The sequence below is a fragment of the Eriocheir sinensis genome, chromosome 10, assembly GCF_024679095.1.
Source record: "Eriocheir sinensis breed Jianghai 21 chromosome 10, ASM2467909v1, whole genome shotgun sequence".
In the NCBI taxonomy this organism is placed as follows: Eukaryota; Metazoa; Arthropoda; class Malacostraca; order Decapoda; family Varunidae; genus Eriocheir; species Eriocheir sinensis.
Window position 1 is genome coordinate 10,048,583 of NC_066518.1, and position 16,718 is coordinate 10,065,300.

Sequence of the window (16,718 nt, forward strand, 5' to 3'; positions counted from 1 at the left end):
AAATGCAACCTACTATATAATATGATTCAGTTAATCGAAAAAGAAAAAGTATGCAATGGCTGATAAAAACAGATCCACTAAAATACCCTTTAATAGATACCCTTTGAATAGAAATGAGATCGGTGAGTTTCTGCCGTCTCCTCTACAAGACCCGCGGCAACCGATTATTTAAGAGTCCATTGGCACCGCGGGTTATTAGTGCGTCGTCGTGACTCTAGTAATCCGACAGAAAAAATCCCGGTAGTTAAAAGTCAGCCAGTTTAAAGGAGAGAGATTAATGGACTCGCTGGGCACTTTCTTCCGGCGCTGACGACAACGAAAAGATGTTCCCAAGTGGAGCACAGCAGCAGTAAAGCATCAAACGTTTTCATGAAGGTAATGCACTAAGGAATGAACACAAATGAATAAATAAAGATAAATAAACGTAATGCTATATATACAAACATCTAACGTTTTCTCTGGATTTGTGTGCATGTGTTTGAGTGTGCTTGTGCGTGTGCGTGAATTGATCCAAATAAATGAATAAGTAATCAAATAAATAAATAACGAGATAAATGAATGTAATAATGTATACACATCTAAAATTCTCTGTGTTTGTGTTTGCGTGTGCGTGTGCATGTGCGTGTGTGTGTGTGTGTGTGTGTGTGAGATGGGGAGGGATGGGGAGAGCCAGGGAAAGGGAAGGGCAGTCCACATGGATGAATCCTGAACACCCAGATGCAGCCTCTCCTCCCTGCTCCCCACACCGAGAGGCGGCTGATGGCAAGGCTTGCGGTGGGACCTGAACGCACGGCTCTCACAAGGATACCACAGAGTAAACAGACTGAAGTAGCTCTCGGTGGAGGGCGAGGAGGCGCTTGTGCGGGGAGGCGGATCCGTGCCCTCACCGCTATACCCGGTGTTGGTGCGAACTTAAGCACGATCTTAAGTTTCCCCACTTGCGTAACTCCTTACTTGGGAGAAAACATGATACACACCTCGGAATGTGAGCAGGGAGATAAGCAGCTTGTGAATCTTCTGAGAGCTTTTACTGAAGGATGTTGACTAGTCTATTTGTTGGTGTAAAAAGAAAGTTAATGCGTTACTAATCTGTATTTCGGTAAGATGAACAAAATCAAACAGTCTCCCTAAATAGAAGGAAGGGTCAGCACGGTAAGAAGAGGAAGAGGCAGGATCGCGCAAGCAGGGTATCATTAGGTGACGGCATAAAGAACTTCTTACAGGGGAGAAAAAAAGTAATACCTCTGACAAACAGGAACTCTGGCGTACAAGAGATGTTCCTTTGTCTGCCCCTCCCCACCAGATGCGTCCAATACCCCTCCTCCAGCCATACCCTCCACACAAGAAGAACGCCTCTGGGTAAAAGGGGGGCAGGGTTGGGAGCCCCGAACAGTGTGCTGTGTGCCGTGGACAGGGCCATAAGTGGGCATCCGGCAGCTGAGGGCTGCTCGGGGCTAAGGCCGTGGACAAGGGCGGCACTGTTAGCCGACCTCCACCATCTTCATTATCCTCCCGGTTCCTTCCGCACCTGCCTGGCGCACGAGCAATGCCATGCACTTCTCCTGATGCCTTGAATGCCGCACCGCATGCGCTCAATGACAAATTATCCACAGTACAGTGTCTTGCGCTTCTCGAGTCATCCAACACATGCGGGCAGAGGACGGCGCGGCACGAGAGGTGTTCCTGAGGGGCGGCAGCGAGGGACTTAGCGCCGTCAGGGAGGGAGGGAGGAGGCCCGGGAGTCGAATGGGTCCACAACAAAGTGCTGCTAATTCATAAAGAGAGTGTTATGGTGCTGAGACTGCGCCCGGAGTAGCACTTCTCTGGCCTTCCAACGACTCGAGAGCTTGCACTGCCATGATCAGAGTACAGCTCTAAACGGTTTGTGAATCAGTGCCTGCAGACTGCCTCCCGGCCCGGACAAAGGACAGGTGCAGGGCTGGAGCGGCCTGCGCGACGTTTTCATGTCGCTGTGACTCTCAACAGTACAAGACGCTCAGGAGGCATGGCGGTCGACACGTGAGTACAATGCCCTCTTGGTTTTACTTTAGAAAAAAAAAAACTTTCTCAAGTGTATGTTTTGAAAATAAAGTTAACTGTTCTGTACCAGAACGAAATTCGATACGTTAGCACCATCGCTCCATCACGTGTTATAACTACATTATATATATATATATATATATATATATATATATATATATATATATATATATATATATATATATATATATATATATATATATATATATGTATATATATATATATGCTTTTGAATATATTCTGAATGGCTTTCTTCACGCGCAGCGAGCATAAGTGTCTCCAGATATCAGTACGCCTGAGTTGGTAATGTGTCTATTACCTTCCCTGCCCGCAGCAGACAGATGATATCAAGCCAGCCCAAGTTGTGTTCCCGCTCTTAATAACACGACTAATAGGTGATGAAATCCTAGACTAACACTTGTGGCGGTGGGTGGCGACGTCACCAACTAACAGCCTTGTCATCCTGAGATAAATGACATATTTCATCGGAACATTGCATGAGCCTTTCCTGTTTATTTTCTGTTGTGCTTCTGGGACCAGCTTCAGTTTGTGCTGGGGAGAGATAACTGCCATCATGGGGCTTCACGAGTATTTAGTTCATACGTCCAGTCACAAAGGTAAAGGCAGTTCAGTGGCGGAATCCGGGGCCTGGATGACACCATTAAAAAACATGAACCTATCGCGGCAACTCGAAGCGGAGCTCAAGGCAACCACCTGCGCTGGGGGGATGAATCACGGGCTAGCCGCACTAGTCAAGTGATTCTTCTTAACATGCAAGCTGTGAAAATTTTGGATTTCTGTTGGCAATTAATTATTCAAGTGGAATATATACGCACTCTTCTGGAACATTAGATAAAAAATACAAATAGATTTCAAATTTAATGGAGTGGAATTTATATCAAGAAAATTCTGAATACACATTCGTTATTGCGGGAAAGTAAAAACACGTGGCTGAGCTCGCGTCTATTTCTGTCGTCTTCCTGGCGCGAGATTGCTTGGTGCCACTCCCTCCCTCCACGCCCATAATGAACAAGCTACACTTTTTTTTCTGGCACAAAATCTGCTGCACAGTACTGCGGGTTTCATGGTACTTTACTTCCTGCCATTTCTCTGTATTTTATATTAATACTATGATAACTGTTTGATGTAAAAATACTTTGTATATCTTTAAATCTTGATGTACACACACACACACACACACACACACACACACACACACACACACACACACACACACACACACACACACACACACACACACACACACACACACACACACACACACACACACACACACACACACACACACACACACACACACACACACACACACACACACACACACACACACATTATATATATATGTATATATATATATATATATATATATATATATATATATATATATATATATATATATATATATATATATATATATATATATATATATATATATATATATATATATATATATATATATATATATATATATATATATATATATATATATATATATATATATACATATATATATATATATATATATATATATATATATATATATATATATATATATATATATATATATTCACTACCTCTCTCAAACAACTCTCTCTCTCTCTTTATTTTTCTGGTTCCCCCTCAGCTCCGGATGCACGAGAACACTATCAGTGGCAGTGGTGGTGGTGGCGGTCATGTCAGTCACCTGTGTCGGCGCCACATCTGTCCTGATGCACCCCAAGTCCCACTCGGAGGAGCCAGCCCTGCACAGCGGCCTCCATAATATCTCGTACGCGTCCCCCTCCTTCGCCGCGTACCAGGATGATGAATATACGGGCAGCGGCGGCTTCTTCCTCGACGAGTTTGAGGCGGTAACAAGGTACGCCGCGCTTGGGTCGTCAAAGCGATATATGGTTCCTCGTATAAATCGTACGGCCCGAAGGAAAATGGTTAACCTAACGACCTAGCTCGTAATAAACGTCAGACTACTCTTAAAAGCCTTCTCTTATGACTTATGGCCTATGTAGTTTTATCAGTCCTTGCCTCATAAACCTAGTCAGTCTACAGGAAAGTAAAGTGGCCTTCAATATAGGTTATAGGCACTTAAAAAATGAATTAGTCACCACACACACACACACACACACACACACACACACACACACACACACACACACACACACTTATCTCACTCAATATTAAATAGCAGGGAAGGGATCGATTAATTACCAAATCTTCTGAGTCATATTCATAACTACGAAAAGAAGGGTGAATGTGTGGAGGGAAGGAACGGCAGAAAGAACATCATAAAGTTTCCTATAAGCGTGCGCACGAGGGTTAAAATATTTTGTATCCAAAGGCGGCTCAAGCATCTCGTTATCGAGTGTTTATATACCTGAGTAGACAGTTTTGGTCTGCTGGGTCTAGGGTCCTTTGAGGCAGGTCTGGGTTCAAATCCCCCACTACCCAGCTGTTCGTGGTACCTTGTGGGCTGGTCGATAAATGGGTTGCTACCTAACGAAACCTGGGGAAGGGTAACTGTAGTAGTCCGGATGTCACACTGGCACTGTATCTACGGGTAGTTGCTTCTTATCCACCACAGGTTCAAGAGCCAACGAAGCGGAGATGAGCACCGCGGCCATGTGCAACTATACCGTACGTACACCCTCCTCCCCTGTACTTTATCTCGTGACGCCGGCCTCTCAAGGTCACCCACCACGTCAACGCTCCTCTCCCACAGGTCGGACACGCTGGAGTGCCCGAGTGCCAACGTGATCACGACGCGCTACAAGTGCCAGGTGAGGGACAAGTGGGTGGACTGCTATAGGAGGCACTGCTGCCAAGGCTACAACTTCGTGGCGGGAAGGTACGTGCTCGTATTTTTCTTTTCTTGGCTCTCTGAACACTTGTCTTCGTTTCTTCATTTACTGTCATAACAATTAACTAATTATACTGTTGTCGAAGCTAATGAACAGTGAAAACTCACAGTAAGTACAGGATATCCGCAATATAGAAAGCGCGCGTTGCACACATAGACACAGACACACAGACAGACAGACAGACAGACAGATAGATAGATAGATAGATAGATAAATATAAATAAATGAAACTGCATGATGGACAGGCAACAAGTGGAGGGGCGAGTTTGTATTTCACGCGAGAAGACAAATGGTGTTTTGCTGCCTCGTCGCCGTGTTATGTATGCGGAGTTCTCGTGCTTCAAAGTCAAATATTCGTAAGCATCTATTGAAGCCTTTCATCCATTGTACACACCTACGACACAACACCTTTACAACTAAGAAAAATATAGAGAGAGTAGTTCCCTTATAATGCTAGACCTACAAACATAATGTACTTTTCACATTACAAGAAAATAGAGGTAATATCAAAACCAATATCGTAACCAGGATGATTAGATATATGTAAACAATACAAACAAACAAAAAAAAAACGTGCCACTTCATGTCTACAGAAACAATAGCCTAGTTTTCCTTCACACCGAAACTAGGCTATTAATCTTTTTTTGTTGTTTTCAAGTCTATTGACGTAAACAACGTACAGGTGTACATTAATTATTTACCTTAGAGTATACGAAGCCAATGGTGATATCTATGCCAGTTGATGACGACGACCAAACTCCCACAAGCACACCCGAGGCCTTACCCGCACAGCGAAAGAACCAGACTGACCAACTCGAGTGACGAGTGACGTCATGACATGATCGGGGCGGTGCTGATCTGTGTGAAGTGCAGCGAATTGAATAATGCGCTTGGTAACACTCTTTCAAAAAAAACATCTGAATAATTTGCCAAAAGCGTTTGAAGCAAAAAATAGCAAGGCATGGGCTGAGGTGGTCTGGGGTCAGCGCGTCAAGCCATGTTAGTGAAGTCCCAGCGAGACGGTTCGACGTGGTTCGAATCGCTGTGCCGTTGTGTGACGCCTGAAAGGCCATCCAGCCGTACCCCGAATCACGACCATAAAAAAGTAAAGGTTACTAAGAGAAATAAACAGATAAATATATATAAATAGAGAGATAGATAAATATAGATAAGGATAGATAGATATACGGTATACAGATAGAGATATAGGTAGATAAATAGTTATCACGACAAAAGTTAGTTACTAATTGTTGCTTTTGGGTTAATTCAAAGTTGTCCATTACTGGACGGCAAATTTTATTGTTTACTAATTTGCTGTACAATTAATATCCACCAGAATTTCTGCTTCTAGACAGCAAATTAAATTTGTGATAATTTTTTTCTTGTTTCGCAGATCAGACCACAAGATGAACACGTCCTTGGGTTACTTTTATGTTGAAACCAGTTGTCTTAAATTTTGGGAGTGAAAAATCTATTACCTATTACTACAGAACATAATACATGCATAATTTGATATCTTGGACCAAGAATGAGATCCCTTAGCTGTTTGGGTTCTAGATCTCTACACGATAGGCGTATTGTGAATCCAATAACAGCGAGGTTCAGTATATATAGCTTAAATGATGTTGGAGTTAAACTTTTTTTTATGTATCTTGGTCTCGCATATGGTAACTCAGAGGAGAGTAAAATGAAATGAATATACCATGAGCTAGAGAAAATACTGACTGCAACAATGCCACTATTGATGCTATACGTATGAGCCTAAGATCAGAAGCAGTATTAGCCTATATTTCTTGACAAGCCTACAACCTTTCCCTCCACAGATGCCTCCCTGACAGCGTGGACCCGTGCTCACAGAACTTCTGCGAGCAAAAATGTTCCGTGTACTTCGGACGCGTGATTTGCACCTGCTTCTCCGGGTACAGATTCAGCCCGGAGAACCACAAACGAGGCATTCAACCCGTGTGTCTCGGTGAGTAGCTGTGCGAAGATAACAGAACGACAATTACTGCCCATAATCACCCTGTATCAGTTAATTTGTACTCCAGATTGACGAGGCTATATCTAGTTTATAGTGATGTGAATACGGAAGAGAAGGGAGACATAAAAAGTAACATGAATCAGGTGTTTTCTCGGTTAAGTTTTTAAACGGAGAGTTGGAAAAAAAATGGAATGGGACAGATGGGCCTGAGCAATAGGAATGGGTAAGAAAAATAAGACATTTTGAGTAAAACGAATCGGGTTTTTTCTCAGTAAGATTTTAAATTGAGAGCTGACTAAAATAAAAGGAGATTAGAAAGAAACAGATGGGACCGTCGTAATGGCCAAACAACTCCGGAGCGAACGAGCGAGCAAGCGAACGAGAGCCGGAGAGAGAGAGAGAGAGAGAGAGAGAGAGAGAGAGAGAGAGAGAGAGGGGACGGGAACAAGTGACGTCTACCAATCAATAAGCTCACAGGGCGACAGGAAACGTAAATGCATCAGTGGTTCCGGACGTTCTGGCTAGTAATGAACGTTGCCATCAAAGAGAACGACAGCTAGGATCAAACACGCTGGCCAATGGACCGTTTCATATGACTCCTCTAAAGAAAGGGTCGATATTGGTTCTCTTTTCTAGTATGTGCTTCTTCATCTCCATTATGTTTTCTCTCTCTTTTTTTCTTTCTAGCTGTCTATGTATCTTGCTTTCTATCTATGTCTCATGTGTTACGCAGAAGAAAATGTATGCCTGGGTTTTCTCTCCTTGAATGTTCTCCATCATTTTTATTTTTCTGTCTCTCTATCTATCTGTCTATTTATATTTTTCATGTGTGACTCAAAAGAAAAAAGGTTATATTGGTTTTCTCTCCCAGTTTATGCTCCTTCATTTCTTTCCTTTTTTTTCTTCCCCTCTATCTTTTTTTATATAATTCAGTATGTGCTCCTCCTTTTCTTTTTCTTTCTCCGCCTGTTTGTATCTATATCTCGCATGTGTGATTGGAAAGGACGAGTCTGTATTTTTTTTTTCCATTGTGTGTTTTCCTATCTCTTTTTATCTTCTCTCTCTCTCTCTCTCTCTCTCTCTCTCTCTCTCTCTCTCTCTCTCTCTCTCTCTCTCTCTCTCTCTCTCTCTCTCTCTGTATCTATATCTTTCACTGTAACTCAAAAGAAAAAAGGTTGGGTTGGTTCCCTGTCCCAGTATGTGCTGCCCAATCATTTTTTCCTTCTCTATTTATCTATCTACGTATTTATCAATATCTTTCACTGTAACTCAAAAGAAAAAAGGTTGGGTTGGTTCCCTGTTCCAGTATTGCTGCCCTATCTTTTTTTTCCTTCTCTATCTCTATCTTTCTATCTGTCTATCTCTCTCTCTCATGTGTAAGTTGTATCCCCTTTTGTAGTTATATAAAGAACGTTCACTCAATTAGCGCGTGATTTTTGTCGAGCTATTCTCATGAAAAGTGTAATATTTTAGGTTCACCAATACCGTACCTTGACCTGCCCGCCCGCCCTTTGCCACACGGTGTTAATTAGGGCTGTGATTCAGTTAGACACTTTTGTTGTCCTCTAATTAATCTCTCTCTCTCTCTCTCTCTCTCTCTCTCTCTCTCTCTCTCTCTCTCTCTCTCTCTCTCTCTCTCTCTCTCTCTCTCTCTCTCTCTCATGGGTGACAGCACAGCACTCAGCATCTTCAACATCGCAATCCTTCCAACGATGTCTTCTCCCTCTCCTACAGACATAGACGAGTGTGCGAGTCGAACTGGGATCTGCGAGCACGAGTGTAACAACGAGCCGGGGTCCTTCAGGTGTTCTTGTCGCGCAGGTAAGGTGAGGTGAGGTGGGGCGAGGTAAGGTGGGGCGGGGCGAGGTGATGTGAAGTGGCGTGGAGTGCAATGGACTGACGTGCGAGAGAACAGAAGGAAAATCCAATACTTCGATGACACACACAGATAGACGGACAGATGGAAAGAGGAGTAGTTAGGAGATACATTGATACATAGGCCAAAGAGACGGGTAGGAAAAGATACATCCAGTTAGATATAGAAATACAGATAAACAGATGCTGATAGATGAGTATTTATAGACAGATAGATAAAAAGAAGTGTGGGTAGATAGATTGAGATATGAGTGGACGGATGAAGTGATAGATACGTTGATGGATAAATAAATGGATAAGATGGATAAATGGATAATGATAGGTGAACAAATGGCTAGTTCGACGTAGACAGACAGGCAGATAGACACAGACATAATGAATCCACGCCCGCTTTCGAGCACGTACAAAAAATGAAAAAAAAAAAAAAACGAAAAACGAAACACAAGGAAAGGTTTTAAGCGGAGTTGGGTTTCAGTCACTCGTCTAACTAATTGATGTCCTTCGCCTCTCATGGCCAGAAGAGTGAATGAGTAAGTAAGTTTCTGTGACCTCGATGACCCGCTGCGCTGCACTTCGTATCTTTTTTTTTTTTATTATTTTTTTTTTGCGTTCGGCCTCTTCCGCCTATAGACACCTAATAGTCATGATCCGTCTTTACTATCTCCTCCCTTAATGTTTTCCCTTTAGTTACCCTTTTTCATTCTTTTTATTGTTGAAGTGGTAGTCAAGTGCAAAAAAAAAAAATAATAATCCCACCACACGCTCAAGGGTCAGTGGTACGGAGATGAGCACCATGGCCACGCGCAGCTAAAAGCGTATGCACCCAGATTTACTTTGACCTTGACCCTTTCAATTTTCCAGGCCTCACTTAATGAAAGCAGAAGGGAATGGTATCATGTATGACGCTTTCAGGGTGACTGGGAGGGCAGGAAGCTGGATGTTTGTATTTTTGAGAAACTGTTACCACTTCTGAGTCGGCAACTGTTTGTGTGTTTCGATTTCTTTATTAGACTAACGAACGATCCGTGAACGTCGAATATTCCAAACAAACTCTCTACATGTAAGAACAATGAGAAGGTCTACTTTAAATATGCCTTTGTTACATTTTTTACAGTAAAGGAAGCAGCTCAAGGGCAAAAACAATCAAACAACCAAGCAAGCAAACAAAAAGCCCGCTAAGCACTGCTTCTATAAAAGAAAATAGAAATACATAATACAACGCTCTACCTTACACACACACACACACACACACACACCATTGCCCACCATCTGCTCGGCCACAGGTTACCGCCTGCGCGGTGACAACACCTCCTGTGAGCTGGAGAGTGAGGGCGGTGCCGTGCCTTCACCTGGGCACTGGGATGACCCTCTGTCTCCTCAATCCATCCACCTGCCCGACGCCGCCCAAGCCCACGCCCGTGACCAAGATGGCCACTGTTCTGCTTCCTGTTCGTCTATGGGACAAATGGCAGAGAAGATACGAAGCCTTGAGGAGAAGGTGGGTGATTACTGAGGTAGCATTCACTGAGTCTGAATTAACGTTATGCAGCGACAGCTCAGTCCTTGTGCGGGTGATGTTGATGTTCCCGTGTTTTCGTTTAACCCAGATTGTCGCCCTAAGCACCGCAGTGAGACTATACAGCTTTGCCGCGGGTCTACCGGGTCCCGAAGGTCCTCCGGGGCCGCCAGGAGCCACAGGACCTCGAGGCTTTCCAGGTAGGTCACAGGATTATTATGATCATTATGGCGACAGGCTTACAACTTGTATAACCACTGTCCGAGGCTTAGTTCGGCATTAAATTCCGTGTGGAGTTACATATCCCTTGAAAATGTTATATAATTTATATTTCCAGATAATGCCTTCCCTGTCTCCAGTAGGTCAAAAGTTCCGTGAAATATTTTGAAGTAGCACCAAAGCCGCGGTGGGTGTCCTGGGCTGCCAGTTGAATTAAATTCAGTATGCAACCATGTCCGACAGGTCCAGAAGGGTCCCCTGGCCCGCCAGGGGAAAGAGGGCCGCAAGGACCGCAGTGGACGGCGCCTCCGACGACGACGGCTCCGCCGCTGCCGGCCGACGAACCGCTCACGGACGAAGACTTCCCATTCGACTCCTGGACGGTCATCCACGGCCAGGGCCGCCGCAAGTTCTGCAGGTGCCGCCGGGGAGCTGTGGTAAGTGTGTGTGTGTGTGTGTGTGTGTGTGTGTGTGTGTGTGTGTGCACGCGTGCACTGATAACTCTAACGTACTGAGGACCTAAACATTTATGAATTTTGGTGATCTCTTTTTGTTTCTGAAGCAGTCATCGCTGAATTAAAAAAAAATCCTTCTTCTTAGGGACCACCAGGAGCCCACGGTAAGCCCGGGACGAGGGGGCTGCCAGGCCTCCCAGGGGTGCCAGGGGAAAAAGGAGATCCAGGATCCTTTGACTTCCTCAACCTTATGATCGCCGACGTCAGACATGACATCCAGAAACTGCAGGAGAAGGTCTTCAGTCCTGGTGAAATGTATGTTATTGTTTTTCTTCTCTGCCTTAAAACGATACCAGTCACTGTTTTGTTTGATAACAGTAGGTAAATTCTTAACAATTAAGGAGGCTTTTGGGGATTAATGCTACATGACACCAACTCCTCTTCAGGCCTGAGCCCTATGACCTGGCTGCAGCGGTGGCACGTGGCGAGGCGTCACAGGCTGCGTGGGAAAGACAACACAAGTCGCAGTTTCAAGAAATACTGGCAGAGGAGCATGACAATAGGATATATGGCGCAGCTAGTCGCTTTCAGCCGCAGCATTTTCTGTTAGACAACATGGAAAGAGAAAGTCAACCCCAGGAGGCCTTGAGCAATGCTGAGGTGATGAGTGAGGCGTCTGGTAGATCTCCATCGAACCCTGGACCCCTGCCACCTCCAGCATCACTGCAGGGGTCTTTATCAGAACGTGTGTTGTCGGAAGGTCCGGAAAAAGACAACACAGCCGAGATTCCTGACAGGTACTTCGACACACTCCACACGCATGACGACTCTCTGCTGGAAGAATACATATCACACTACGATTACGGGCAAATACCGGAAGCAAATTACATTGACACACCCATTCCATCGTCACAAATTTTAGACTTTTCACCGTCTCAGACCATCAACTCGGCTGGGCCTTCGGTTGCTGCAGCTCACCATCTCCAAGATCTTTCCCACCCGCCGCATAATGATCTAAGAGGCTCGCCCGGTAGAAGGTCATTGTCTGACGGCCATGGGTCATCTAATATAGAAAGAGAGAGGAAAATTTATAATCAGTCCGATTATAAGTCTATAGATTTATTTTCCTCACAAGGCTCTGAAGATGCGACTGAGTCCAGAGGGATACAGCCCACAACGGTGCTCAGGGTTGGTGGCTCTACTAACCCTTCCAACATAGACCCCAGCCCTGCGAGATCACTTGGCGACAACGAGAGAGTTGATCAGACCTATGAAAGGAGGCGAGTAACACCTCAACGTCAACATCTGGAGGGAGACAAACTGCACCTTCCCGAGGAGCGACAAGGATATGCAAATGCGGCTGGTGGGTATCCAATGGCAGGTGGTGGTTTAAGGTACTATTCAAACCAAGGTGACAAAGAGGAAACATCGGCGTGGGAAGACAGACATATTAGGGACGAGACACAGAGGGATAGCAATAGACAACAAGTGAGCTCTCGGGAGAGCAGTGTGACAAGCGAGACCCCTTCATGGATCGTCTCAGGGGAGAGTGCAGAGGGGAAAGATGTGTCGGAAATCAACAAATCTCGCCGAAGAGAGACCGAGAAACTCATAGATATACTGGATGACCTCCTTCGGGAGGTGAACATCACAGAACAACTCTCCCGGTCCCCCAGAAACCCCGATGGCCCTCCATCCCACAGTGGTGGCTCTCAACAACCAGAAAGTCTCCCATTACACCTTATTAGCGGCTCTCCTTCCAGAGACAGTACCGGAGAGGCTTTTGAGGCAATAGTCTCGACAAACACCAGGATCAGACGTTCTCAAGGACTCGAGAAGACCTACGATCACTCGGGGAAGCCAACAGCCAACACCACCACACCCAATGCCCCGGAAACATCCAAGTTGGTTGAAAGAGAGGAAAGAGAAAAAGTAAGAGAGGAGTGATCTCCTTGCCAGTAGCTGCAGTAATTAAGAGTCGCCAGGGCTCAAAAAGTCCTTTTTCACACTACCTTTGCTTCTAGGAAATACCAGTAACCGACCGTGTCTGGGTGTCTGTCCTCTCATTGACGTCATAGGATTTAATAGTATTGTTACGGTTTTGATATAATTACCATTATTATAAATGTCATTTAAAATTATTATTAATTATGACTATCATAATGGACTTAAGACTTGTCACTCCAATATCTGCCACTATTACCACCTGACAACTATTCTCATTATAATTAGTTATTACTTGTTTTGAACATTATATATATAACGACTGCTTCATCACCTCTAAGTAATAGTGCTTTTCAAAGTGTAAATGGGATCTTCGGGAACAACGTTAAAACCTAGATTTGTGTAAAAAAAAAACTTCACCTGGCGGTGTTCGTCGTGTTCAGCGTCAACGGCTGTGCTTAAAAAAGATGTTGACTGCTGTAAATAAAAGTTATATATCAGATATCTAGTGTTAACCTTGGTGTATCTAGCAACTTTTACATATAATTCAAAGTAATATTTTAGGAATAAGTCTCCTTACACCGCTTTCCCTATATATGCACGCAGCAGGGAAGAGTAGTCTTGTCAGCCCGACGAGACACTTCCACACGGCGAAGAGAATGCGTGCGGCACGAAGGATGGAGGACGTTGGGAGGGTGTAGCAACGCGTGCTCGCAAAAACGTGGGTGTGTTATGTTCACAACTAGTGAAAGTTTGAAATTTTCCGTACTCTGGTCACGGCTGTATTCCGGTATTCACTGGTCTTTACAACAAATTCGTTTTAATTATACCGTCTTTACAACAAAATCTTTAACTATACCCCAATTAAGGCTGCATTTTTAAGCTCAAATTAAAAAAAAAAATTTAAACAAAAATTATTAAGTCAACTCCCTGATCACGGCTGGGCAGATTTAAACGCCGAAGCAAAGGAAGCAAATATGTCAACATTTAGAGTTAGCCTTTCACAAGATTGGACCATGAATAGTTAATTTTATTAAGTTGGACATCATGGCTCCTATGAATTTCAGATGGACATCATGGCTCATCATGGCTCCTATGAATTTCAGAACAATATCTACGGGGAAACTAGTCAAAGCATGGAATTACAAAAAAAAACTTTATTAATTCATTTTACAAATGCACTCCTGGAAGTTCTGGATAATCTTGTGAACCTTTTCCATTTAAATCAGAGACAACCTCCACCGCAAGTATTGGTACCAGGTCCAGTCAGTAGAGCGATTGGTCGAACCTGTAAGATAATACGCATCAGTTTTTGGGAAACTGGTGAACTCCACGATCCATTAGTGTCTGCACTAGCTCCTCTACCAATGCCAGACATTACGCCCGCAGTGAAGGTTTATATCACTTCACCGAGAATTTATGGGGGGGAGAAAATGCTTAATAGTAACAAACTAAAATTAGGTTATTGAACTTATGGAACTAAGTATGTATTTAGGATCAATTTCAGATCATTTAAGTGTAAACCATATGCCTCTGAAACCTTAAAACTAAGCCCGGACTAAACTAAGCCTTATCCTGATCTTAAAAGTAAACCTTACCAGCCTGGCAACACCTTCCTGCAGGTGGAGGCAAGCCCCTAGCAACAGCGAACGGTGACCGGCTCATCTAGCCACCGGTGGGGAAACCTGTACAACGTGCCTCGCCAATTAAGGCGATCCGGGCACGATAGTAGCTAAAGCTATGGAATGCATTTTATAAATAAGTGTAATATCAAGTATGCACTGCGGCGTCACTCTCTCCGATGTCAAACCGACTCAATCACAAGGAATAATGTAAAACACTGATGGACCGTGGAACTCACCAGAGTAATAAGGGCGGCGGCGGTCTTTCAGAGTCGTGCGTGCTGCGATGAAATACCAGGACCAAAAGAGGGATTGGACGAAGTGGCGGGAAATAGCTTCAGAAAGTGATGGTTCGGGTTTACCATAAAGGGAGCGGTACAGTTGTAGTATAAACTTCTGTGCGTAGTATGCTGCGAAGTCAGTAGCTGGAGACAAACCTGTAAATATACAAGCCCTCAGTATTTGGGTAACTGGTGAGCTCCAGGGTCAATGTTTACCACAGTCAAGGTGCCTGGAGAGTTCTTATATCTTGCCTTGGGAGGTATAGTTATATCTTGCCTTGGGAGGTATATGATCAGTGGCGGCCATTTGAGTCACCAATGGGAAGTCAAAGCCATCAAGGTATAAACTAGAATAAGAACACAGGATGACGAAAACAACCGACTGGCGGACACCACAAACTTAAAACTTAAGCTGTCAAGCGTCTTAATCTAATAAGCCTTAGTCTAGTAAACTTGGGTAAAGGAGGAAACAACCGACTGGCGGACACCACAAACTTAAAACTTAAGCTGTCAAGCGTCTTAATCTAATAAGCCTTAGTCTAGTAAACTTGGGTAAAGGAGGTAATTAACCAAGTTTCAATCTTTTAAGTATTTAGTATCTTAACCTAACCATCCTTAATCTAATAAACTGTATCCGTGATTCCATGTCGTTCTTGCGTTAATAATAGTACAAAGTATCCTTAACCTAATGAACCATAAATGGATCAAAGAAATTGAACCATAAATGGATCAAAGAAATTATCTTGCAGCGCCTTAACTAGGCTAAATATTCCTGTGAACCAATGCCCATCAAGGCCACAACAAAACTTAAAATAATGTACCTTAAATATATCTTAAAAATTAACTAACATTTAGAGCTGATGTACGCTATGTGCCTTATTATATTTAACCCTCTACAGATTTAGCAACTCCAACAACAGGCAACACGATCACTAGTACGACAAACACCCGTTGTCCCTGGAGCTCACCCGAAACCGTGGCGCTGAGGTGACTTCCTTTGGTCGTGCTCCGCGTTGGTATGGGTGAAAAGCGCGAGCTATCCGCCGAGCAAACCTTTCCTTTGAATGCTCCGAGGCTCACGTCGAGACCCCGCGGTGGGGAGCGAGAGCTCCAGAATGGCTGTTCTTAATGGAGAGGCATCAATTATATTTGTCATCATGCCTTATTATTTTTATTTTTATTACTATTATTATTATCATTATTATTATTATTATTATTATTATTATAATTATTATTGTAGTAGTAGTAGTAGTAGTAGTAATAGTAGTAATAGTAATAATAGTAGTAGTAGTAGTAGTGGTGGTGGTGGTGGTGGTGATAGTAGTAGTAGTAGTAGTAGTAGTAGTCGTTGGGGTAGTAGTAGTGGTGGTAGTAGTAGAAGCAGTAGAAGCAGTATCAATTACCGGTGTCATCTCAGAAACACAATATGAGAGGAAGCCATTCAAGGAAAGACTAATGAAAATAATACTAATACTACTACTACTACTACTACTACTACTAATAATAATAATAATAATAATAATAATAATATAAAAAATAAAATATCTTAAAGTAACAAGAATCTCTCGCACAAATTATCTCCCTTAAGAGGTGTGAGGCTTAGTGGTGTAACGTACAACCCTATAGTCAGATACAGGCAGCTATGAAGTCCTTTTGGGTGAGGCACACGGAAAATTCCCTCGCCATGCACAGCCCTGCCAAACCTATTCTTCATTATCGGATTAGTTTAAAACGTACTTGTTCACATTGTAAATAAGCTCTTTTTCTCGATTGTGAAGCATGCGAAAGAGTCGGAGTAGGTGCCATCGCGGGAGGAAGTGATGCAGTGTTATTGACCACTGTCTACTGATGATATCGGAGAACAGTGCTGTCACGTGTAATGGAATTTATACGAGTACAATGCATTCGC

At 43.5% G+C, this 16,718-nt stretch overlaps 1 protein-coding gene and 1 long non-coding RNA gene across 3 annotated transcripts; one reads left to right on the top strand and one right to left on the bottom strand.

Annotated features, from left to right (window-relative positions):
* The first annotated feature begins 1,357 nt into the window (after positions 1-1,357).
* Positions 1,358-13,408, top strand: LOC126996572 (uncharacterized). 2 transcript variants are annotated; one of them, XR_007751261.1, is made up of 10 exons: positions 1,358-2,019; positions 3,686-3,919; positions 4,778-4,903; positions 6,740-6,888; positions 8,632-8,718; positions 10,056-10,270; positions 10,380-10,488; positions 10,731-10,944; positions 11,108-11,277; positions 11,409-11,558. XR_007751261.1 is itself a non-coding variant. In XM_050857171.1 (10 exons), exons 1-10 carry the CDS (start codon positions 2,006-2,008, stop codon positions 12,907-12,909), a joined length of 2,799 nt encoding a protein of 932 aa, XP_050713128.1. In that variant the 5' UTR covers positions 1,366-2,005; the 3' UTR covers positions 12,910-13,408. The 2 variants fall into 2 exon arrangements, 1 of the variants encoding a protein (XP_050713128.1); XM_050857171.1 differs by having other exon boundaries at positions 1,366-2,019; positions 10,751-10,944; positions 11,409-13,408.
* A 644-nt stretch (positions 13,409-14,052) lies between these two features.
* On the bottom strand, positions 14,053-15,920 carry LOC126996574 (uncharacterized). Its single transcript, XR_007751263.1, has 3 exons — positions 15,778-15,920; positions 14,768-14,965; positions 14,053-14,194 (listed from the first exon to the last, which is right to left on the bottom strand). It is a non-coding gene; the product is annotated as an uncharacterized LOC126996574 (long non-coding RNA).
* Positions 15,921-16,718: the final 798 nt, after the last annotated feature.

Coding starts and splice junctions, on each gene's coding strand:
- LOC126996572 (XM_050857171.1), top strand. Junction 8,719..10,055: donor CAGGTGTTCTTGTCGCGCAG/GTAAGGTGAGGT, acceptor GCTCGGCCACAG/GTTACCGCCTGCGCGGTGAC. Junction 10,271..10,379: donor TACGAAGCCTTGAGGAGAAG/GTGGGTGATTAC, acceptor CGTTTAACCCAG/ATTGTCGCCCTAAGCACCGC.